This window comes from Trachypithecus francoisi, unplaced genomic scaffold (genome assembly GCF_009764315.1).
Source record: "Trachypithecus francoisi isolate TF-2019V2 unplaced genomic scaffold, Tfra_2.0 Lachesis_group15, whole genome shotgun sequence".
Lineage (NCBI taxonomy): Eukaryota > Metazoa > Chordata > Mammalia > Primates > Cercopithecidae > Trachypithecus > Trachypithecus francoisi.
In genome coordinates, this window is record NW_022681460.1 from 85028252 (window position 1) to 85052625 (window position 24374).

At 40.0% G+C, this 24374-nt stretch overlaps 1 protein-coding gene across 1 annotated transcript; it reads left to right on the forward strand.

Moving 5' to 3' along the window:
- Positions 1-20631: 20631 nt before the first annotated feature.
- Positions 20632-23895, forward strand: CCN2 (cellular communication network factor 2). The gene is made up of 5 exons (XM_033235440.1): positions 20632-20965; positions 21080-21302; positions 21527-21778; positions 21910-22121; positions 22510-23895. Exons 1-5 carry the CDS (start codon positions 20900-20902, stop codon positions 22804-22806), a joined length of 1050 nt encoding a protein of 349 aa, XP_033091331.1. The 5' UTR covers positions 20632-20899; the 3' UTR covers positions 22807-23895.
- Positions 23896-24374: the final 479 nt, after the last annotated feature.

The window sequence follows — 24374 nt, forward strand, 5'->3', positions numbered from 1 at the left end:
ATTTCTTGTTCTCAGGAAAAAGGAAACTGACATTAAAAGTACCTATTTTTGCTATATGTATGTCCAATAAAAATCTAGTTCACAAGGGAAATACTAAAATGGTCAGACTTGGTTAGCATGTGATCGTATGTTTGAATTTCCACAAGTATTGTTTATGTCTTTCACACCTTACTTTTTTCAGATCAGGAAGACAGTTTCTGTCTGTCACTTCTTTATCCTATTACCTTCAAGTACATGGTGTTACTTTCATAAGCTACAAAGAAAACTCTTACTACTAAATTGGTTAGTTTTCGGTTCAAAGTGGAAATGATCTTAATCTTTTATTCAGGACTTGCCCAGATAACATTATCCACTAGCATCTATAAATGTAGAAATTTTATAATCATTTAGGTCCACTTCGTTTTAATAAATCATCCCAATAAAAATACTTTGTGTTAAATACTTCAATTATTATAACACAAAATACTTTGTGTTAAATACTTCAAACTTCAAACTTCCTTCATTTCGGGTTGGGGAAAAACAGACATTTGACCTTATTTTTCATTTTTTCAGTTTTTTTTTTTTTTTTTTTTGAGGCGGAGTCTCGCTCTGTCGCCCGGACTCAGCTCACTGCAAGCTCCGCCTCCCCAGTTTACGCCATTCTCCTGCCTCAGCCTCCCGAGTAGCTGGGACTACAGGCGCCCGCCACCTCGCCCGGCTAGTTTTTGTATTTTTAGTAGAGATGGGGTTTCACCGCATTTAGTATAAGCATTAAGAATTAGTCCATAAGTCAAATAAGTATAAAATTAAAAGAAAAAGAGCCACTAATTTTAGTGAATTTTCACTTTGGTTTACTTTCAGTTTAATGTCCTAGTTTTTTTTTTAGTACACTCACAAGACATAGACTCTATATTTAGTTTTCCCCACTCATCTTCCAATTCAGCTGTTAGTTCTGCTGCTTGTCTGACATAGCAACCCTTCACCTTCATAACATTTGGAGAGTTGCAGAATTCTCTACTTTGTAACGCTCTCAATGAAAGTGCCTCCACCACCTTTTTCCATATGCAAACATACCACATAAAAGTCATTTATCTAAATGATTCTGCAGAATTTAAGAGCAGTGAAGCTCAAAGTTTATATTTATGCATAATTCCCAATATTCTAATTAGGAATAAAGGGAAGATAAATCTGAAAAGGATGCCTTATTGAGTCTGCAAAGTCCTGCTTTAATGCCCCGCCATTTGCCACCCTTTGTGACCGAATTTCTAAGAGTTACATGGAGTAGGACATAATTCTACATGTTAGATAAAAGAGTGCTGTATCTCCATGCTTTTGAGGTACCAGTTGACTCAAGAGCAGCCTGATCCAACCAAGTTAAATTCAAGTCAGCTCATAGTTGTAAATACGCAAAACACTCTACTAGGCATACGGAGAAAATAAAGACAAGCACAAACTGGGCCTGAGGAGTTTCTAGGGAAAATAATGCACTTCATAAAATCTTCTTGTGACACATAAATCCATTTGTGCTAAAAGTAATTAGTCTCCCCTCTCATTTTGTATTTTATAACTTCTCTTCCAAATAGGATTCTGAGAATGGAATGATATTATTGCTATTAATCAATCCAAGACAAATGAATTATCCCTAGCCTCCAACTGTGTAAAGGATTTGTCCCATAGTAACTACTTTTGCCTTATATGTAAATTCTACATATTATTAAAACATTCTGGTGGGAATTGAAAACTCAAAATCAAATAAATAAGGATATGGTAATAGGTCTCGTTGTATTTGTTACAAACAATATTGGTAAGTTTTTGAAAAATACTTCAAAACTAATCAGTCTCTATTTCTAACCTCAAGATCACAATCATCAATTATTTAGTTCTAGGAACGCTAAAAAGAAGTTTTTTGAGTGTTAAGATGGGCATTTAAATGGACAGTTATTAACTTAAACTTTGAATGAACATCATGCCTTCATTAACATAATTTTTTAATTCTACTTTAAGTTCTGAGACACATGTGCAGAACGTGCAGGTTTGTTACATAAGTATACAGGTGCCAGGGAACATAATTATTTTTAATTTGGCTTTTTAAATTTAGAGCCAAGGGTGTAATATGAAAGTAATGAGATAGTAAGCCTTTATGCTGGTTTAAAGGAAAGTGTCATGTACATTTCATGACTTTCATAATTCCTTCCAAGTAGGCTTACAATTGTCTTTCTTATTATGCAACCAAACAAAAAAAAGTATACTCTATTGATACAATGCTTACTAAAAAAATTAACCAAAAAATCCTGAATTTAGCCTTTCCACTTCATATTTTCATGAAATTCTAACTTACTGTAATGATCTTAAATCTATGTTGTAATGAAGTATTTTTTTTTCTTTTAAGAATCACCTACTTATTCATGTATTCATTTATCTAATGATAGGTAGGTCTTTAAGCACTTTAGAAAGCATGGTGCTTTGTTCCTTTTGATATATCATATTACCTGACAAATATGGATAGGTCATCATATCCTCTTCGCTTTACAAAAGGCTGTGCGGTATCTGGAAAACCTATGGAATTTGGGGAGTTAGAGCTACCTGGCTTCACCACACTGGCTCTGTGATATGGATGTGATGCCTAAATAATCTTTGCAACCCTCATCCCCATCTATAAAAAGGAAGTGACCCTAAAGGGTTGTGCGAAGATGTGACTTAACGTACATAATAAGTCCAGCACAGGTCATCAATCAATGGTGCCACTATTGTTATTATTCACATATGTGAGGGCCGCTCCTGTAAATTGAAGGAATGGAATGGACCTGTATTGCAGCAACTTCCTTCTTCCTCCAGAGCACATGGACGGCCAACGGGAAACAGTGTGTATAAAAACAGAAGCCATCCACCTACCCCCAACAGCTGCTTCCTAGACTGTACATGAGGGGTCGCTGGGAAAGTAGCATGGTATGATGGAAAGTCTGTGGTCAGTGGGGCTCCTTCTGCCCACTATGGCACACACAAGACTGTGTCACTGAAATCTGCCTCCCTTTGTGAACTCCAACAATGAGAGGTTGTATTTCTTCAATTGACCAGTATTTGGATGGAAAGATCTCTAGAGTCCCTGCTGCCCTGCTGCTCTCACAGTCAGTGCAAACCAAAAAGGCTGCCTATAAAGTTTCATCAAAAATATGAGACACACAGTAAAAGTTTGCCACAATAAAAAAAAAATGCCTATACAATAGGAATAGTTCATTAATGGTAATGTACGTGCTATCTTACTTATATTTTACATTGCATTTTTGTGACTTTCAGTTTTTATTTCTTTTTAACTCATCTTTTGTCTCTAAACTGACATAATTCCAGTGTTTATTTTTTCAGTTAATTTTCTGAACATAGTACTTAAAAGCCAAATTGCCAGTTTAAAGCCAGATATCTGATAACACCATCATAAAGATTATATTTGTTCTACAAACACTCAACAAATCCTCAAGGGACGAGGCATTAAGGTTGGCACTAAATACATAGAGATGAATGATTCAGTTCTACTCTTGTGAAGTTCCCATCTGGTAAGGTATACAGACAAATCCCCACACAGTCAGACAAAAGCTGTGGAAGGATAAGCACCTAGCTGAGTCTGGAGAACCACAAAAAGAAAGTGGCATGGGCTCTGAGAGTTGACGAATGGGTAAAAGTTGGCTGGACTCTACAAAGATATAAAGACATGAAACTCTTGCTAAAAATCACCATTAGTGGGTGGCTGTTGGTAGATAAAGAGTTGGTTAATAAGGGCAAACATACAGTTATGTAGAAGAAATACATTCTAGTGTATGATAGCAGAGCAGGGTGACTGTAGTTAACAACAATGTAGTATGCATTTCAAAATAGCTACAAGAGAGGACTTGAAATGTTTCCAACATATAAAATGATAAATACTCGAGATGACAGACACCCCAAGTGTTGGACATCACCTCGAGTATTGATCATTTTACATGTTAAATATTTTGTTAAATATATGTCATCTTTTGTTACATGCCTAGACTGTGTAATGATCAAGTCAAGATCATTACACAGTCTAGGCATGTAACAAAATATCACATGTACACCATAAATATTTGTATCAATTAAAAAATCACCACTATTAGTCTTCACATTAGCACAGTGTCCAGTGAATGCACCCATTACTAAGTGAATGAATTAATGAATGAACAAATGAATAAATTTGTGAGATAGCCTCTCAAGTAACAACTTTAGCTATGTTTTTTTCTCATCGATATAAATATTTCCACTACTTCATAGTGATTGGATGTCCACTGTGTACAAAGCATCGTTGTAGAAATTATGGAGAATCATAAAAGAGGGTCCCTGAATTCAATACATATTTATTTTGCTTTGTATTTTTTCCATATGTCTGGCATTTTGCAGGTTGTGGAAAGAAAAAATATATACATACTGTTTATTAAAGCAAGAGGACAAACAGAAGCATAACAAAAATTAAAGCATTACTAATTCTTAGTTTTGAGGCTCTCTTCATTTTACCCTGTAAATCAGTAAATGTCTTCTTAACATTCTCCAATTCCTGAACTAGTATAGAGCAATACAGCAATATATATATTAGAGATGTGTATGTGTGTATATGTGTGTGTGTGTGTGTGTGTGTATATATGTGTGTGTGTGTGTGTATATATATATTTCAAAAAAACTAAGGGGACTGGAAATGAAAGTAATGTATTCAACATTAGAATAAAAGAAAGAAGAAAAAATTAGGATTCTGGCTCTTACAACATAGTCCCTTCCTTAATCTTTCAATCTCCATGTTGACCCAGGTCAAAACGGCCCATCTACTCTCTTCCATGTGCCACAGCATCCCCAAAGTCAGGACTGTTGTCCCTATGCTGCTCCTCTCTTCTTTATCCTTTGGCCCAGCTGAATCCATAAAAAATGTCAGGCTGGTCTTTTTCAGGTTGGTTATTTCTTCCTTTGTGGAACATTTAGTGCTAAATCCTTCTATTTCCACTTAATGACCTCTACTGACTCAATGACACTTGAGCAAGAGCTCTCAAGCCTCATGGCGTGTGGCTCTATCATCATCTGTGCCTCAAAGTGCCTCAGAAATTCTAATTTCAGGGTCATGGCATGTTGCACTACACCAATTCTTCAGAGTTTTCTGTGTGTCCTGTGATTCTCAAGTCACACAATTGCAAGGACCACTGGTTGAACTTTTAGTCCACATATGTCTTGCTTCTGCAAATAAATCATAACCTCCTTATAAGCAAGAACCAGGTATTGTTTTACATCTCGCTGTGTTTAACACAATGTTAGAAACATACCAAATGCTCAAAATATTTGTGAATTATTTATTTCATTGAGAGGTAAACAACAATAAATGACTCCCTGACTTTTAATTTGGGACAGTGGAATACATTTATTGGTCCGGAAGCATTTCACACTAAGATCTTCTTATGCCTAAGGTTAGGCAACTTTGACAGCATTGATTTTTAAAATTCTATCAGCCAGTCAATCAGCAACTTTTCCTAAACACTTACTGGTGCTACTAGCCAATTTTCTAGAGAATTATTAATTTAGTAAATTACGGTTTGAATAAAATAAGCATGGTATTTCCTGGTATTCTGAAGAACATAAACTATCCTGTCAAACTTTCTGCAAAGATAGAAAGGTTCTCCATGCCATCCAAACAGTAAGCATTAGCTGTACATGGCTACTGAGTACTTGAAATGCAACTAGCACAGCTGGAAAACTGAATTTTAATATTGATTAATTTAAATGTAAATAGCCCTGTGTGGCTAGCGGCTGCTGTAGAATTGAACACTGCAGCTCAAACTAAAGAAGCAAATAGGAAAATATAAAAATATTTACCTATGAATTGATATAAATATGCTATTTTATGAATTATCATAGTTCCTAAGACCTTAGCAATTATGCAATTTTAGTCAAATTTTATAATATTTTAAAGTTCAAGCTAGTCCCCAAACTTTACATAAAAAATTCATTCAGTGGTAGATCTGTCTGTTCTAGATGCTATGTGAGAGTTATTCACAAATACTCAGAAGTCAACTTCCAAGAAAAACGCTGAATTACCTAAAAACTTAAGAAAAAAAAAGGTAGCAATTTGCGAGTAAGCTCTCCTGTGATCTTTGATATCTTTAAATCAAAAGAGTTTCTATACCCTTTCCTTTTCAGAATTTTAGAGGTTTTAGAAAGTCTTTGCCCCAAAATGTCATAAAAATGTTATCGTTTTGTAAGTATTCCATTAAGTTAAAAAGAAGGTTGAAAAGCATTGCTCTACCCTAATACTATAACAGAATTAGAAAATGATATAAATAGTTACATCAGAAAATATCAATATGAAAATAAAATTACATCTTACACTGGTGAAGTCTGCATCAGCTAGGACGGTTTATGGTACAGTATCGAGAACTTTTTAAAATAGGGGTAGAGGAATATATTGGCTCATGAAATTGACAAATTGAGAGATGGAACTGACTTTAGGCAAGGCTTGATTTAGTACCAAAAATAAGGTTTTCTTCTGTCCCTGTGCTCTATATTTCACTGCAGTACTTTCATTCTTAAATTCCACACATTTGTCTCCCAGCAACTACAGGTGCTCCCAGAACGTCCAGAGCATCCCCAGACCTCACATCCTCACACTGCCTCCTTCAACTGCTTATTCAGACAGTTTATGCTGATTGTTTGGTGTTCCAAGAATACGCGCGCACGCACACACACACACACACATATGTACATGTATATATAATAAATATATATAAACTTACATATATAATTTACATACATAAAAATATATATCTCTTTATTTCCAAGATGTCAGTTAGACAGTAGAATAAACTTGGAGATGAAGACTAGAATTTTCTTTAAAATGGAGTGGAACCGATTTTAAAATACCAAGGGCATCACATCCAGTAACAATAAAATTACAAAATTTTTGTTTCACTGTGCATGTGTATGGGTGAGTATATATTTACTGGACCAAATAGAAAAAAAGCTTTCTACTAAAGTCAAAAGTTTATTAGGGTTGGGCATGATGGCTCACGCCTATAATCCCAACTCTTTGTGAGTCTGAGGCAGGAGGATCACTTGAGACCAGGAATTTGAGACTAGCCTGGGCAACATAGCGAGACGCCGTCTCTACAAAAAGAAATTAAAAATTTGCCAAGTGTGATGGTGCATGCCTGTAGTCCTAGCTACTTGGGAGGCTGAGATGGAAGAATTACTTGAACCTAGGAGGTCGAGGCTGCATGAATCATAACCACTGCACTCCAGCCTAGGCGACAGAGTGAGACCCTGTTTCAAAAATAATAATAATAATTTATCTGATATGATCATACTTAGCCACTGCTCCAAGTGCTGGAGAACAATCGTGAACAACTTATAAAACCATGAAACAGCATGATAAAATGTGTAAGTTATTCAAATGCACTGGTAAAACCAAAGAATAGGGCAGGAGTGGTGGGTACTGCTCGGTAAGAATGGAGAAGATAGAAGCCAGACAAAGGCTCTTATCTTAGAGGTAATGGGAGCCACATAAAGGTTTGGTTTTAAGCAGGTGAATAAGCACTGTAGATTGATATATTTCTCAGGCAGTGGAGAGAATGAATTGGAGGGCAATAATGGGAGTCAAAAGATCAGTTAATAGCAAAAAGACTAATGCAGTGGTCCAAGCAAAAGATGTCCAGGGCATGATGTGTTAGGAAGTTATCATGAGAGGTAGAGTCCACATAGCTTTATGAATCATCAAATATAGGGACTGAAAGAAAAAAAAGAATACAAGACAACATACAGGCCTCAGTATAGAGCGACTGGGAAGACAGTGTTCCAATCACTAAGATGGGAACACATCTAAAGGCAAAAGATTTTGAAGTAGAGATGAGTAACAGATTCAGTTTTTACTATGCTTACTTTAACATCTGAATAGGACATTCAGATTAACGTGTTGTTAACAGCACAAATGAACTCAGAACCGAGCTTCTGGTTGGGATCCAGAGAGCAGGAAACCATCGACAATGCGGCAGAAAAACATGTAAGAAGAGGACCAGGGACAAAAGACTACAGGTCACTCACATCGTAGGGGTAGGCAGAGGGAAAGGAGTCTGCAAAGAGCAAAGGAAATGGTCAAAGAGATGGAGAGAACAGGATTCAACTAAATACCTACAGAGAGATCGAACTGTATGAGAGCTGAAAAGAATCCACTGGATTTGGCAACAAAGAGGTTATTTGGTGATAATTTGCAGTGCCATGGTCAGGAGATTTATTACAATGGGTTGAATGGTAACATGAAGGTGTGTATTTGGAGACAATAAACACAGGGGATTTGTGTGTCACTATGTGAGTATGTATGTGTTTTAGGAGCTTCAGTGTGAAAAAAAAGCAGTGAAAAAGGGATGTTAAGACAATGGGAGGGTTGTTTTATTTCATTTGTTTTGGGGTTTTTTTTTTTTATATGAGAGAAATGTAGCCATGTTTACAGGTTGGGAAGAAGCAGCTGCGAGAGAAAAACAAATTGAAAGACAAGAGAAAATGAAAAGAAAAGAGAGCACATGGTTCCATAGGTGACTTGGTCCCACAGGTTCCAAGGAGCACATGGTTCCATAGGTGACATGATCCCACAGGTTCCAAAGAGCACATGGTTCCATAAGTGACATGGTTCCATAGGTTCCAAAAAGCACATGGTTCCATAGGTGACACGATCCCACAGGTTCCAAAGAGCACATAGTTCCATAGCAGACTTGTGCTTTTGGATCTAAAGCCCAAGTGGAGGTCTGTATGAACCAGCACTATCCTGTCAAACTTTCTGCAAAGACAGAAAAGTTCTCCATGCCATCCAAACAATAACCGTTAGCTGTACATGGCTACTGAGTACTTGAAATGCAACTAGCACAGCTGAAAAACTGAATTTTAATATTGATTAAATGTAAATAGCCCTGTGTGGCTAGTGGCTGTAGAACTGAACACTGCAGCCCAAACTAAAGAAGCAAATAGGAAGCTGAGAGCCCATCAATCCTGAGGACAAAGGCTGGAGTTTTTCATGCTTGGTAGTCTCATGTAGAAAGGAAGGCTGATCAGCAGGTAGGCAGAGGAGGGGTGGCAGGGTGGGACCCTCGAGGGAAGCAGTTAGGCTTGGAAGGGACACAAAGGAAAGGATGGCAAAGAACTGACCAGAGCAACTAAAAGCACAACATAGTAGAACTGAGGACACATCTGAGACTAGAGACCACAAATGTATGGCAGACACTATAGGAACAACTAAGGCAGGCACTGGCTTGAAGAAAGATCATGAGGCCAAAGGCCAGAAGTGTAACAAGTGTAACAAGAGGCTGTTGACATAAAACAGTATGCCACGGAGAGAGAGAAAGCAAAACCGTGTGTCCAGGAGAAAAGGAAGGGGCAAAAGACCAAAGTCACAATCAAGTCAAAACATTGATGTAAAGAATAAATGAGCAAGAGAGGCCAGGCACGGTGGCTCACACCTGTAATCCCAGCACTTTGGGAGGGCGGGGTGGGCAGATCATGAGGTCAGGAGATTGAGACCATTCTGGCTAACACCGTGAAACCCACCACCCCCTGGTCTCTAGTAAAAATACAAAAAGATTACCCGGGGGTGGTGGCGGGCGCCTGTAGTCCCAGCTACCCGGGAGGCTGAGGCAGAAGAATGGCGTAGTCAGAGCTTGCAGTGAGCCAGCGCCACTACACTCCAGCCTGGGCAACAGAGCCAGACTCCGTCTCAAAAAATAAAAATAAAAAATAAATAAATAAATAAATGAACAAGAGACAGCAGGAGAGGACAGAAATATAGGACTGTATTAGTATGTACTCACACTGCTATAAAGAACTATGTGAGACTGAGTAATCTATAAAGAAGAGAGGTTTAATTGGCTCATGGTTCTGCAGGCTGTACAGGAAGCATGACTGGGGAGCCCTCGGGAAACTTAAAATCACAGCGGAAGGCGAAGAGGAAAGAGGGACGTCCTACATGACTGCAGCAGTAGGAAAAGAATAAAGGGGGACACTTTTAAACAACCAGATTTCATGAGAACTCTGTCACTAGACAGCACCAGGGGATGGTACCAAACCATCAGAAACCACCCCTATGATCCAATCACCTCCCACCAGTCCAACCTCCAATATTGGGTATTACAGTCTTACATGAGATTTGGTGGGGACATAGAGCCAAACCTTATCAAGGACCCAAGGGGATTGCAGAAGTTCTATGAAATGGCAGGGTATATGGCAAATCCTGACTAGCTCAGAAGAGACAGGCAAGAGGACTTAGAAGTGAGTTTGGATAGTGGTTTTGATGGATATTGGGGTAACTTATGATGGTGGCAGGACTTTGAGAGTGAAAACCAGAAAAAAAAAATATATATATATGATACTATGCACACACATATATACACACACATATATACAGTATATATTATAGGAAAGCTGACCAATTATCCGCAAAGATGATCCACTCCCAAAGGGAAGGGTCAGGTTGGTGCCATAATCAAATTCCCCAGCTTTTAAGAGCGTCCATTTGGTTTCTCTAGGAACTTTTGTTGTATTTCTTTTCCTTCAAAGAGGCAGAGAAAATAACCATGTTTTCGACTGTCGGTGTTATAAAATTAGGTCGCAGCTTTTGTAGCTATTAAATGCAATTATATTATTCAAAGGGACATTTCATTTTCCACTTGCACAGTTCTCTCTATTTTGGAATTGTCTCCTCTAGTTACTGAACTTAATAAGCTTAAATGCCCCCATATGTACAGAAAGGGTTCAGTATTATCCATATTGTGAGGCTGTATGACATCATTGTATCCAAGCCCTTTCATGCTCATTTTACAAAGACTAGCACTTTCTCACTTTCTTTCTCTCTCTCCTTCTCTCTTTCACTTCATGACGTTAATGGCAAAAACTAGAAACTTACATTTTCTCCCTTCTCCTACAGCATCAATATTGCCCACATGCATGTGCACGCCCACACATTCACCCATGGGGATGTTTTCCAGATACAGCTTTTGCAACTATCACAAAGTTAATAAATCCAATATTAAACAGTGCCTAATTTTTTTACTATAAATATTTCTACTTTCACATAGGTATTAATCTAATCTGTTTAGGTGCTTTAGACATGGATGTTTTTAATAATGATGATAATTGGTACCAAAATACTTAAACTGTATTTTTTGCTGCTTTCAAGTACTTATACTCCCCCCTGTGGCAATTTGATGACAAAAACAAAAACAAATAAAACAGAAAAAAACAGGATCCTGAAGACAGAATCATAGTTCATAAATCATTCACAAGTTCAAAATAATGGTATGTTTCTTGCTAGAAAAAGGCTGTCAATACAAACTGTCATGATATTCTTTTTCTTTTTTTTTTAAGGTAATCTGCATAGTACATGACCATGAAAACTACTGAACTAAATGCTAATACACAGCAAATGTGCTAAGGTAGAAATTCAGTATATAAAAATATTTAGAGATGAACTAAAAGGACAGTTTTATTTTACTTTAACGAACATTTATTGAGTGCTTAGTCTCTGACAAGCATTATTCTAGATGCTTTAGGATTTCTTGTTATTTAATCCTTGCAAATTGTCCCAACAATTCTATGAAATCTTATTATCTCCAGGTTAACAGAAGCAGAGCCTTAGAGACATTAAGTAGTTTGCTTAATGTCATGCATTAGGCCATATTAACTTTAATCATATTATTAAATAGAGAAATAGAGAAAAAATATCTCCTGAAATGGTGAAAAAGAGAAATGCAAAGTACAGCAAATTCTATATTCAGATCAATTTTATGATATATCTATTTCTAAAACATTCTGAATCAAGATAAAAATTAGGCCTCAATCCAAATTGGCTAATTTTATGAAATGCTTTAAAGTATAAAATTAGCTTATTTTAAGTGACAAAATTTCACACTAGAATGTCAAGTTACAATTGTTAAAAATCTTGTTTAATCAATTAAATATGAGCCAAGTTTATGTGGGCAGGTTTTATTCTTAAGATCTTGAAAACGGCTGGGCGCGGTGGCTCACGCCTGTAATCCCAGCACTTTGGGAGGCCGAGGCGGGCGGATCACGAGGTCAGGAGATCGAGACCATCCTGGCTGACACGGTGAAACCCCATCTCTGCTAAAAATACAAAAAATTAGCCGGGCGTGGTGGAGGGCACCTGTAGTCCCAGCTACTCGGAGGCTGAGGCAGGAGAATGGCATGAACCCGGGAGGCGGAGCTTGCAGTGAGCCGAGATCACACCACTGCACTCCAGCCTGGGCAACAGAGCAAGACTCCGTCTCAAAAAAAAAAAAAAGATCTTGAAAACAAAGTATAAACTCCATTTTTTTTGTTTGTTTGTTTTTGTTTTCAATGATGTACTAGCATCTTCCCCACCTCACTGCACCTTTGCTTTTCTAGACCCAGCTTGGTGGAATATTCGGCTGCCAGAAACAGTACAACAGGAGTATTTCCCTACGACCAGCAATGCCAGGAAAAATAAGGAAGGCCAAGCAAAATGACCCCCTGCAACACTTCACTAAAGGATGCCAGGCGATGTAGTTATGACATAAATACATTTGTTGAGTTGCTTCTGCCTTGTGGTCTCCTGCCCTCAGATGCAGAGTGTGAGAATTTCCCTCCTCCTTGGCGCTTATAATAGACAAAATGGCTTCCAGATGGTCGTTTCTGCTCAACATAAGGTCATTTTCCCTTCTTGGAAAGTTGAATATGATGCATGAGAAAGACAGGAGTTTGGACTTCTTGAGTTCACTTTAGATGAAGGCCAGACTTCAGCGTGTAAAATGAGAACACATGAGAGAAAAGTGGTCCCACCACACTGTGGGTGCCCCCTCTGGGGGCTGCTTCAGAAGCTGACCAGGAAAAACCAGCTTGACCCATGAGGGATGGTCCTGCCTCAAAGGCAATCAAAGCCAATCAGGGCTAGGATACATTTGACGGTGGCAGTGCTCAGCCCTACTGCAAAGCAACATTGGTTCAAAGTCCATCTGAAGCTGGACTGGAAGTTTGCTTGCTTACCTTCTGAGCTGAAAGCAAATAGTTGGAGCCTCGCGAATCAGTCATATATGGAAACAGCAGGGAAAACCACAATCAAGAAGAACCAACATAGAGACATTAGAAATGATAAAAATGCCACAAAAGATTCAGTTGGACAAAATAAGTTTTTATCATCTGTATGTGACAAAGAGCTTAATACTGATGTTATTTCCAGACATTAGCAAGTCAATGGTTATATGAAATGTAATCCTGTAGCTGTTAACTTTCACACACATGTGCAGGTCAATAAGAAAATTCCCTCATTGTAACCCCACCATTCCTAGACAACCTCAATCTCTCTGCCATGTGTAGTTATGACAATCGCATTCTATTAACAACATGAACCTAGTTATGATTCAAATCAAATCCTTCCATGGCTAAAGAAGAGAGGGAGAAAGCTGTAAACTTGAAACGCAAAGCATATCCAGTTTGAGAAAAGTGCATTTTCAGTTAAGGCAAGTTCATAAAATAAATATCAATAACATGGCAGGACATGTTTATTAGGGGAAACTCGTGAAAAACCTATGTTGATAGTAGACATTGCTTCAGTGCTGATGGTTTGTCCCAGACTCTGTCATGATATTTATTCCCACGGGTAGCTTATCAGCGAATGATGCAATTATTCAAGAAGACCTTCATGATGTCTATGGTTGGTCCCGGAATCAGCCTAAACAAGACTGCACAGCGTTAGACTGAACACTTTCAGTGTGGGCTGAGACTGACATCAGAGCAGAGCACACCCTGATATTAAGCCTCCCAAAGCATACCCATCATCTTACTCATTTTTTCCTTTTTTAGCTGCATCAGTTAGTTAGTGGATAAGAAACATATCTTTCTACATAGCAAAGTCACAAAAATCTTAATTGTTAAAAAAAAAAAAAGCAAATCTAAGCCCAAGTTTCTCTACTACTACAGATCAGTAAGCATTCTCTTTCTACTTCATGTTTATCTCAGACCACAGCACAATACAATACTGCCAGTTAGCCCACAGGTATTTCGTATGTCTTCTAGGGTGTGTTCTGTACGAGTTTAAGATCCGAGATAACTATCTTAAGGACACACAGTGTTCAGAGATCACTGTATATAGAATGGAAAGAAAAGAAGCTGTGAAGTTTGGAAGAAAAGGCAAGGGGTGTTCTCTTCAGAAGAACTGAAATCAACCTCACTTGTCCCTTCTCCACCTCTAACCAGGCTTGTATATGTTAGCATTATTGGACCTCAATTTCCTCACTTGCAATATGGGTAGCATAATACCTAATGGGATTGTTATGCTAATGAAGTAAGATGGTATCCCTGAAAGGGCTTTGTAAATTAAAAATTTCTACATAAACAAAAAAGAATGCAGTCAAAATTTTGAGTATCTATTTTAGGCACCCGGATAGAGCTCTAAGAAGCAGTCCTGCTAAATTGATCAGATAAAAGTGCCATTGTGCATTCTAACGTCAAATTAAACAATACATTAGTTGACTTTTACTTCAAATCTGATGATGTCAGGATTTTAAATAAAATGTGGTTTTTCTTCATATGTGGTGAAAGTTCTGACTGAGAAGATAAGATACCTTCCCAAAAAGCCTTATCCAGGTGCTCAGATTTTAATATATGATTCCCATAGGCATGTTTATTTAAAGATTTCCACACAGGAAAATGTTTAGAAACTCTTTGGATGATTTGAACAACTTGGTTTTTAGCATTCTAGACCATACTGGCTACCAAGTTTGCTTTTAATTTGAAAACTTACTTGTCACCATCGTGGCAACATAGTTCACATTACAAAATGAAATGAAAGAAAACTGTCAACCCAAATATATGTAAAGGGTTAAAGTCTGTAGCATCACATTAAGTAAAATACCACCTTGGTTTCCAAGAAATACAAATCCAAAGAAAACATGATGGATACAGGCAATCACAATTTTTAGTTGTTTCTTTATTATTTGCATACCATATTCTTATTAGTGATAAGTTACACATTTTTCACAGAAGAAAGGAAGACTGTTAGGAAATCCCTAACTCTCCCCACCCTCCAAAAATAAATGAAATCTATGAACATATAATGGAGACGAAGGGAGTAGATGCTATCAGGTGACAAAAATAAGCTGAGCACAGAATTTTGTTGTAGGTAACCTGAAAACCATGATTAAAATGCATGCCCACATTACCATCGAAATGACAATATAAGGGATATAAGAAGCACAAGACAAATGTAAAAGTTTCATTTGTGGCCCGGCTCAGGGGCTCATGCTTGTAATCAGCACTTTGGGAGGCTGAGATGGGCTGATCTCTTGAGCTCAGGAGTTCGAGACCAGCCTGGGCAACATGGCAGAACCCCATCTCTACAAGAAAAAAATTTTTTAATTAGCTGGACATGGTGGTGTACACCTGTAGTCCCAGCTATCCCAGCTACTCAGGAGGCTGAGGTGGGAAGATCACTTGAGCCCAGGAGGCAGTGGTTGCAATAAGCCAAGATCTTGGCACTATACTCTACCCTGGGAGACAGAGCCAAACCCTATTCCAAACAAGAAAAAGAAAAAAAAGGCTTTCATTTGTTAAATGTCTCTATCAATCCTGAACATCTAATCTAAAAAAATAAATAAATAAGAGGTAGGATTTGATTTTCTCTGAGCTCTCACCTAGTTTTCACACTTTAAAACCCATGCAGAGTTGGACACTGTTATAAAATCAAACTGTGATGGGCTTTTACAGTCAATCTGAGTTGGTCTTAGTTTTAAGAGCAAGGAAGAGCCATTGAAGAATGGAAGAGAAGGGCAATTTTAAAACTCTAATACATTTATGAAAGTGCTTTCATAAATATTGCCTCCTTGAGCTGTACATTAACTGTGAACAGGTGGGAAATTTCAGGCTGAGAAAGAGTGGGTGTCTTCCCTGAGGTCACTGGCAAGCAAATGGCAGGTATGGAGCTCACACCTTCACCTCCTAGCCAGTCCTGTAGGCTCTACCTAATGGTATTCCAGGGAGTTTGAAGTTGTGAGAAGGGACCTCAGGCCTCTTGGCCAGAGGTGGGAGCACATTTCCAAGGATGAATGATGGGGCCTGGTTTAATCTGCACCTCTTTCCCACCCCACAGCAGAATCCCTAGGAATACATTCATGTATATTTCACACTAGTCCTTTCAAAATATTTATCCTTTCACTTCCTTCTATTATCTGGGATAAGATAGCTACTCCCAATTCTCTCTTCCTCCTAAACCTATTGATTGGGTGTCCCCAAACCACACGTCTTAAGGAATGCTTATTTCCTCTGTTTTGCATTCCCACTCACTTAAATATCACCTTAAGTATCACCAAGGGGATGCTTCACATTCAGCCTTGATGAAGCAAGGGGCTATAAGTACTCCTGGTTGCTAAAGGGTGATGAATTTGAGATTCCCACCCAGGCTCATTCCTACCTAGCAGCATCCTCATCCTCTGTCACTATCTTAGATGAACAAAAGCTGACTAGTGGCAATGCAGGATTCTAAGTAAACTCTTTAAAAAAAAAAAAGAGTCTAATTAACAAAATAAGTGAAACAAACAGTAAGTTGAAGGGATATCGTCTTAAAAAACAAAACTTCTTTTCCTTTCTCACCCCTCTGGCCTCCAACTCCATGCACAAGCGAGGAACAGGCAAACATAAAACACAAACCACATGCAACGGCCTTGATTGCCTTCTGACAAATACCTTTGCGTTAGAAAATGTCCTAAGAAAGTCAGAGAACTAATTATAAGGAGGAAAAGGCATGAAGGTAATGAATGTAATTTAGATAGTAAACATCCGCGTTTGTCTTCCCCCCATGAATTCCCAGCGAGTACGCCCTCTCCTTAACCCTCATCTTAAGCAAACAGGAGGTCATGTAAGCCAAACCAGGGTCCCTGAAGATTTCAGAATAATGTTTATTACTATTGTACAAAAAGCTTCTGGAATACCATTTTTTTTTTGGTAGGATTAATTTACATTATTGAATTCGAGGCACGCTAGAAACATCGGAAACCTCTCCCGACCCACCATAAGGACAAATTGCTCACTGTCCACATGCCCATATACGGCCAGGCTTCCTATAAGGCTGACAGCTCTGTGTATGCATTGCGTATGGGTCTTGGCTCTGAGTCACATTCCTCCGGTATGTTTCCCTGGGAGCTTTGATTTCCGCTTTGAGGGCTGGCACTAACTCCTACTTGCTCTTATAAGAAAATGTCTACAACTAAAAGTTGAAAATGTGCAAGATTCCTTCTTTAAGTACACAAACACTCCAACCCTGGCCACTTTTCTGTAGTCCTGCCAGGTTTTCTCTGTGACTGATACCTGATCAAGAAACTTTTTTTTTTTTTTAGGGAGGAAAAAACAACAAAAAACATAAGGGAAGGAATGTAGTACATCCACAGCTGAACATCTTACAAGACTTAACCAAACGACCGGTACAAATGATGCCCTAGTAGACACATACACATACCTTATATAGCTTGGTAAACAGGATTCAGTGGCCAGCTTAGTTAATTCTTCATTTTACCACGAGGAAAAAATGCTCTCTAAAAAGCATTTGCTAGATAAATACTTGCTTACAAGTCAAAATTAGTGCATCTTAACCATTTTGCACACAAATTCAAAGACCTTTTTCTCCCAACTCTGACCTGCTGTCAATCAAAAGGACTGAGGTAAGTCAAAGTTGGACGAAGTTATAAGAAGCCACTATTTCCCACTTTACCGCCCAGGCACACGCAAACATTTGCTGAGTCATTTATAATAGTGCAAGAATTCAGATCCCATGGCATGATTAAGGATGGAGTGTCAGCCTTTCCCTTTGAGTTTCCTGGCATTTGATGGTCCATATCACAATAAAAACATACTTCTGACTCTGTGAATGTCTTGGATGTCTTCTCTCATTCTCTCTTTCTCTGGGTGTGTGTGCATGTGTATGTCTGTCTGTCTCTGTGTCACTTTCTTAATAATAATCTTTTATTTTAACTCCTTCAAAAAGAGTTTTGATCATAAAGCCTCAACCTAACCTGATAATGCACAGAATCTTTTTCTATCCCGAAATTTCATAAGTTCTATACATTTCAATATGCTTATTTTCACTTAAGCAACATTAAAATCATCTATTTGGAACTGACTATAGATTTTTTTGAGACTTCGAAGGACTATGAGAATTTTATAGTAAAACCAAATTCTTTCTCTTGACATTTTTAATAACAGAGCAGAATGGTAATATACTTACTATATACAGACAAGGAAAAAAAATCAAGAAAGACAAAACAATAAAGCACCTATTCTCTGAGAATTTCCATCTACTCAGCCCTCACTGAACCCTATTAAATTAAAAAAATTATGATTACCTCCATTTTTTAAATGGAAATGGGAATGTGGCTCCTACGTGTGACTTCCCTGAGATCTATGAAAGGCAGTTCCAAGAATACAACCTAGGTCATCCAACTATAACCCAGTACAACAATTTATCCCCTCCATGAATGAGTCTCCCTGCTGCATAAGTGAAGATGTTGGTGGTAGCTTTCAGACTTTCTTGAGGATTCAGAAATTCCTCAACCCTTCTCCCATCGACCTCATTCTGCAAGTTAGGCGAGCTCACCACCAAGCCCACATCCCACCTTAGGTGAGACTTGTACTGCACATCCCTACCCTTCCCCAGCCACCACACCTTTCCAACCATTAGTGGTAGATGTAATTGGGGGTTTAGGTCTTGAAAGGTTTCACTGTGGCTTCCCACATATTTTGGACTTTTAAAATCATCCACAAGGGAAGAAAAAGTTGAGGGCCAAAGTTACCTTTAATACACATGTGGCTATTAAGTTAACTTGGAATGTTCCTTCTTTAAATAGGAACTCTTAGGCCTCTTCTTTTTGAGGAATGCTTGGAAAGGACATTAAACAACAATGATGAAAATTCTTCCTGAGCTTCAGAGGGCACCCCCGCCCCTTTGCTGGCCATTCACACTACTGACATGCAACTACACTGTACAACATGTGGCTGGCTTAATGAGGTAATTGTGCACAGATGATATGCTCTGTGCTGAAGTTGGAGTGGTTATATTTCTTCTTGGCTATTTTTCAATAGAATGTACTGAAACTTTAAAAATTTGATCAGCTTAAACAGGCTGTTTTCAAATGATAAATCTATAATACGTTGTTTCTAAAGCTGATCTTTGTACCAGAAACAGATATGTTTATCTTGAACCCATGCTCTGAAGCATCAACAACTTAAAGGAATCTACTCATTGGTAACACCAATGTCAAATGATGCGGTATTACAGAATACGAAAATGGTATGGCCCTAGAATCACTCTCTTTATATAAAATGGGAACTGGAGTTATTAACAAAAAGCCACTAAACAACATAGATTCCAAATGAAAGCACAGTGAACTAATTGGGTCCTTAGTGAAGCTAAGTAGCACTATATTAAGAAATGGAGATATGCTTAGGTTTATTGGCCATATTCGACATCTGCACACACCAAGGGAGAATAAAACCTATTCTTTCCTTGTCCTGACCTCACTCCCTCAGGCTGCACGCTCCTTGGGTAGTGAGAAGTCAAGTAATGAGAAGTCACAATCACTATTCATAGATGTGTGGCGAGTCACTAAAAATATATTATTCACTGTCAATCTTAGTTTATATCCAGATACAACGGGGTACACTGCTCTTGTTATGGAATCAGGCTCTTATTTTAACAAGACAAACCAAATCCAATCCACATTTGAAGATTATAGGTTTTAATATAAGAAAATGCACTCATTTCTCAAAGACCCTAGTGAAGCTGTGTTTAAATGCCCCTAGGTGAACCCCCTTTGAATCCCAGTGTTCCCGCCCTGACACCCAGAGCCCCCACCTACCCAACAAAGAATCATTTGCTCTGATAGAACAATGGATCCATTTTTCTGGAATCATTCATGGCCACTCGTCCCTTGTCCTTCCCTATATAAAACTCCTACATACATTAAGAGAAAACTAAGCAAGAGTTCTGGAAATCTGCTCCAGGAGACTGCATCCTGAGTCAGACCCCCGACTTTATTCTCTTTTTTGTCCCAAACCCATTACCTCAAGTGACAAAGGATCAAATCTCAAATATAGAACTCAGGGTTTTACAGGTAGGCATCTTGAGGATTTCAAATGGTCAAAAGCAACTCACTCCTTTTCTGCTCTTTGAAAAGTTTCAAGAGCCTATAGCCTCTAAAACGGAATCATTGCTAAGGAAGGGGGAGAAATCTTTTCGAATTTTTTAGGAATTCCTGCTGTTGGCCTCTTCAGCTACCTACTTCCTAAAAAGGATGTATGTCAGTGGATAGAACAGGACACATTTATTCGAAAAAGAAATGATATAAGAAATAATTGCCAGTGTGTTTTTAAATGATATGAATCAAGAGTGGTGCGAAGAGGATGGGGTAAAAAAATTCTATTGGTGCTGGAAATACTGCGCTTTTTTTTCTTTCTCTCTTTTTTTTTTTTTTTTTTTTCTGTGAGTTGGAGTGTGCCAGCTTTTTCAGACGGAGGAATGCTGAGTGTCAAGGGGTCAGGATCAATCCGGTGTGAGTTGATGAGGCAGGAAGGTGGGGAGGAATGCGAGGAATGTCCCTGTTTGTGTAGGACTCCATTCAGCTCATTGGCGAGCCGCGGCCGCCTGGAGCGTATAAAAGCCTCGGGCCGCCCGCCCCAGCCTCACACAACAACTCTTCCCAGCTGAGAGGAGGCAGCCAGTGCGACTCCACCCTCCAGCTCGACGGCAGCCGCCCCGGCCGACAGCCCCGAGAGGACAGCCCGGCGCGTCCAGGTCCCCACCTCTGACCACCGCCAGCGCTCCCGGCCTCGCCGCTACCCGCTCGCCGCCACCGCGCCCTCAGTTCCTCTCGCAGCGCCAACCATGACCGCCGCCGGCGTGGGCCCGGTCCGCGTCGCCTTCGTGCTCTTCCTCGCCTTCTGCAGCCGGGTAAGCGCCAGGAGCTCCCGCTGCGGCCGGCGGCTGCCAGGGAGGGACTCGGGGCCGGCCGGGGAGGGCGTGCCAGCCGACCGAGCGCCGCTGACCGCCTGGTCCTCCCCGCAGCCGGCCGTCGGCCAGAACTGCAGCGGGCCGTGCCGATGCCCGGCCGAGCCGGCGCCGCGCTGCCCGGCGGGCGTGAGCCTCGTGCTGGACGGTTGCGGCTGCTGCCGCGTCTGCGCCAAGCAGCTGGGCGAGCTGTGCACCGAGCGCGACCCCTGCGACCCGCACAAGGGCCTCTTCTGCGACTTCGGCTCCCCGGCCAACCGCAAGATCGGCGTGTGCACCGGTAAGACCCGCAGCCCCCGCCGCTAGGTGTCCGGCCGCCTCCTCCCTCACGCCCACCCGCCCGCTGGAAAAAGAAACTGCTCGTACTGAGTTTCTTTCACTAGCTGCTGCCAGCCCGCCCCCTGCAGCCCAGATCCCAACTCGCATCTCTGACACTGGATGTGAGAGCGCCCCAATGCCTGACCTCTGCATCCCCCACCTCTCTCTTCCCTTCCTCTTCTCCAGCCAAAGATGGTGCGCCCTGCATCTTCGGTGGCACGGTGTACCGCAGCGGAGAGTCCTTCCAGAGCAGCTGCAAGTACCAGTGCACGTGCCTGGACGGGGCTGTGGGCTGCATGCCCCTGTGCAGCATGGACGTTCGCCTGCCCAGCCCTGACTGCCCCTTCCCGAGGAGGGTCAAGCTGCCCGGGAAATGCTGCGAGGAGTGGGTGTGTGACGAGCCCAAGGACCAAACCGTGGTTGGGCCTGCCCTCGCGGGTGAGTCGAGTCTTCCTCTAAGTCAGGGTCGTGATTCTCTCCCGGGGAGGGAGTCCTAATTGTGCCAAGTGAAGGGGGTAAATATCTTATCCAGGCGTTTTACATGGTGTTTTTGTGCTCTGCTCTCTCAGCTTACCGACTGGAAGACACGTTTGGCCCAGACCCGACTATGATTAGAGCCAACTGCCTGGTCCAGACCACAGAGTGGAGCGCCTGTTCCAAGACCTGTGGGATGGGCATCTCCACCCGGGTTACCAATGACAACGCCTCTTGCAGGCTAGAGAAGCAGAGCCGCCTGTGCATGGTCAGGCCTTGCGAAGCTGACCTGGAAGAGAACATTAAGGTACATGTTCTGCTCCTATTAACTATTTTTCACAGGAAAAACAGTGGATAGGACCCAACTTCGGGCTCTTGCCACCCTTGTTAGTGTAAGTCCGTTATCTCCAAAACTATCTAGCCATTGAGCTGTTTTGCTGGAATGAGAGCTTGTGTAATAGCAACCACCAGTTTTCCACTACGAAATCTTCCGCAGGGTTAGTTAATTCAAGACATTCCAAGAGAGGCCCTGGCTGTTTTTGGACATAACAAATGAGACTCAAACTTCCTCCCCTCAGAATATAAACAGAAGTCAGACAACAGAAGACTAAAAACACAGAGGGTTGAAGAAAGCCACTCCCCTTGTAGAGTTGTTGATTTTTTTTTTCCTCTTTCTTTTCCCTTGTCTATCTTAGAAGGGCAAAAAGTGCATCCGTACCCCCAAAATCTCCAAGCCTATCAAGTTTGAGCTTTCTGGCTGCACCAGCGTGAAGACATACCGAGCTAAATTCTGCGGAGTATGTACCGACGGCCGATGCTGCACCCCCCACAGAACCACCACCCTGCCGGTGGAGTTCAAGTGCCCTGACGGCGAGGTCATGAAGAAGAACATGATGTTCATCAAGACCTGCGCCTGCCATTACAACTGTCCCGGAGACAATGACATCTTTGAGTCGCTGTACTACAGAAAGATGTACGGAGACATGGCGTGAAGCCAGAGAGTGAGAGACATTAACTCATTAGACTGGAACTTGAAATGATTCACATCTCATTTTTATGTAAAAATGATTTCAGTAGCACAAGTTATTTAAATCTGTTTTTCTAACTGGGGGAAAAGATTCCGACCCAACTCAAAACATTGTGCCATGTCAAACAAATAGTCTATCAACCCCAGACACTGGTTCGAAGAATGTTAAGACTTGACAGTGGAACTGCATTAGTACACAGCACCAGAATGTATATTAAGGTGTGACTTTAGGAGCAGTGGGAGGGTACCAACAGAAAGGTTGGTATCATCAGATAGCATCTTATACGAGTAATGTGCCTGCTATTTGAAGTGTAATTGAGAAGGAAAATTTTAGCGTGCTCACTGACATGCCTGTAGCCCCAGGACAGCTAGGGTGTGCATTCTCCAGCCATCAAGAGACTGAGTCAAGTTGTTCCTTAAGTCAGAACAGCGGATTCAGCTCTGACATTCTGATTCGAATGACACTGTTCAGGAATCAGAATCCTGTCGATTAGACTGGACAGCTTGTGGCAAGTGAATTTGCCTGTAACAAGCCACATTTTTTAAAATTTATATTGTAAATATTGTGTGCGTGTGTGTGTGTGTGTATATATATATATATGTACAGTTATCTAAGTTAATTTAAAGTTGTTTGTGCCTTTTTATTTTTGTTTTTAATGCTTCGATATTTCAATGTTAGCCTCAATTTCTGAACACCATAGGTAGAATGTAAAGCTTGTCTGATCATTCAAAGCGTGAAATGGATACTTATATGGAAATTCTGCTCAGATAGAATGACAGTCCGTCAAAACAGATTGTTTGCAAAGGCGAGGCATTAGTGTCCTTGGAAGGCTGATCTCTGGGTAGGAAATGTGGTAGCCTCACTTTTAATGAACAAATGGCCTTTATTAAAAACCGAGCGGCTCTATATAGCTGATCAGTTTTCTCACCTGGAAGCATTTGTTTCTACTTTGATATGACTGTTTTCCGGACAGTTTATTTGTTGAGAGTGTGACCAAAAGTTACATGTTTGCACCTTTCTAGTTGAAAATAAAGTATATATTTTTTCTATAAATGGCTTGGTTATTGATTTATCCTTCTAAACATTTCTGAGTTTTCTTGAGCATAAATAGGAAGTTCTTGTTAATCGTAAGGTAATTCACCAATAGTTTTCTAAATGTTTTTTATTGTTCTATATATTAATAAATTGATTATTCCATAGAATTTTTATGTAAACATACTTCACACTGAATCAAGTATCACAGACTTGCAGGTACAAACACCACATTGACTACACAGTCATTTTTTTTTAACAAAAATGTGTTGTCTTCACAGAACTTTATAGACATTTTAAATTCAGTTCTGTCTAGATTACTTCAGTCTCCATTAACCCTGTTGTATTATACTTGGTCCTTTTGGCATTTAGTACCTCTCTGGCCATTATAGGTTAATTTCCAACCCTTCGCATCACAAACTAGTCTATGTGCCTTGCAAGTAGAAAATGTTTAAATTAAAAAAAAAATTTTATGCTCTAGGCCTATTTCTGAACCTCAT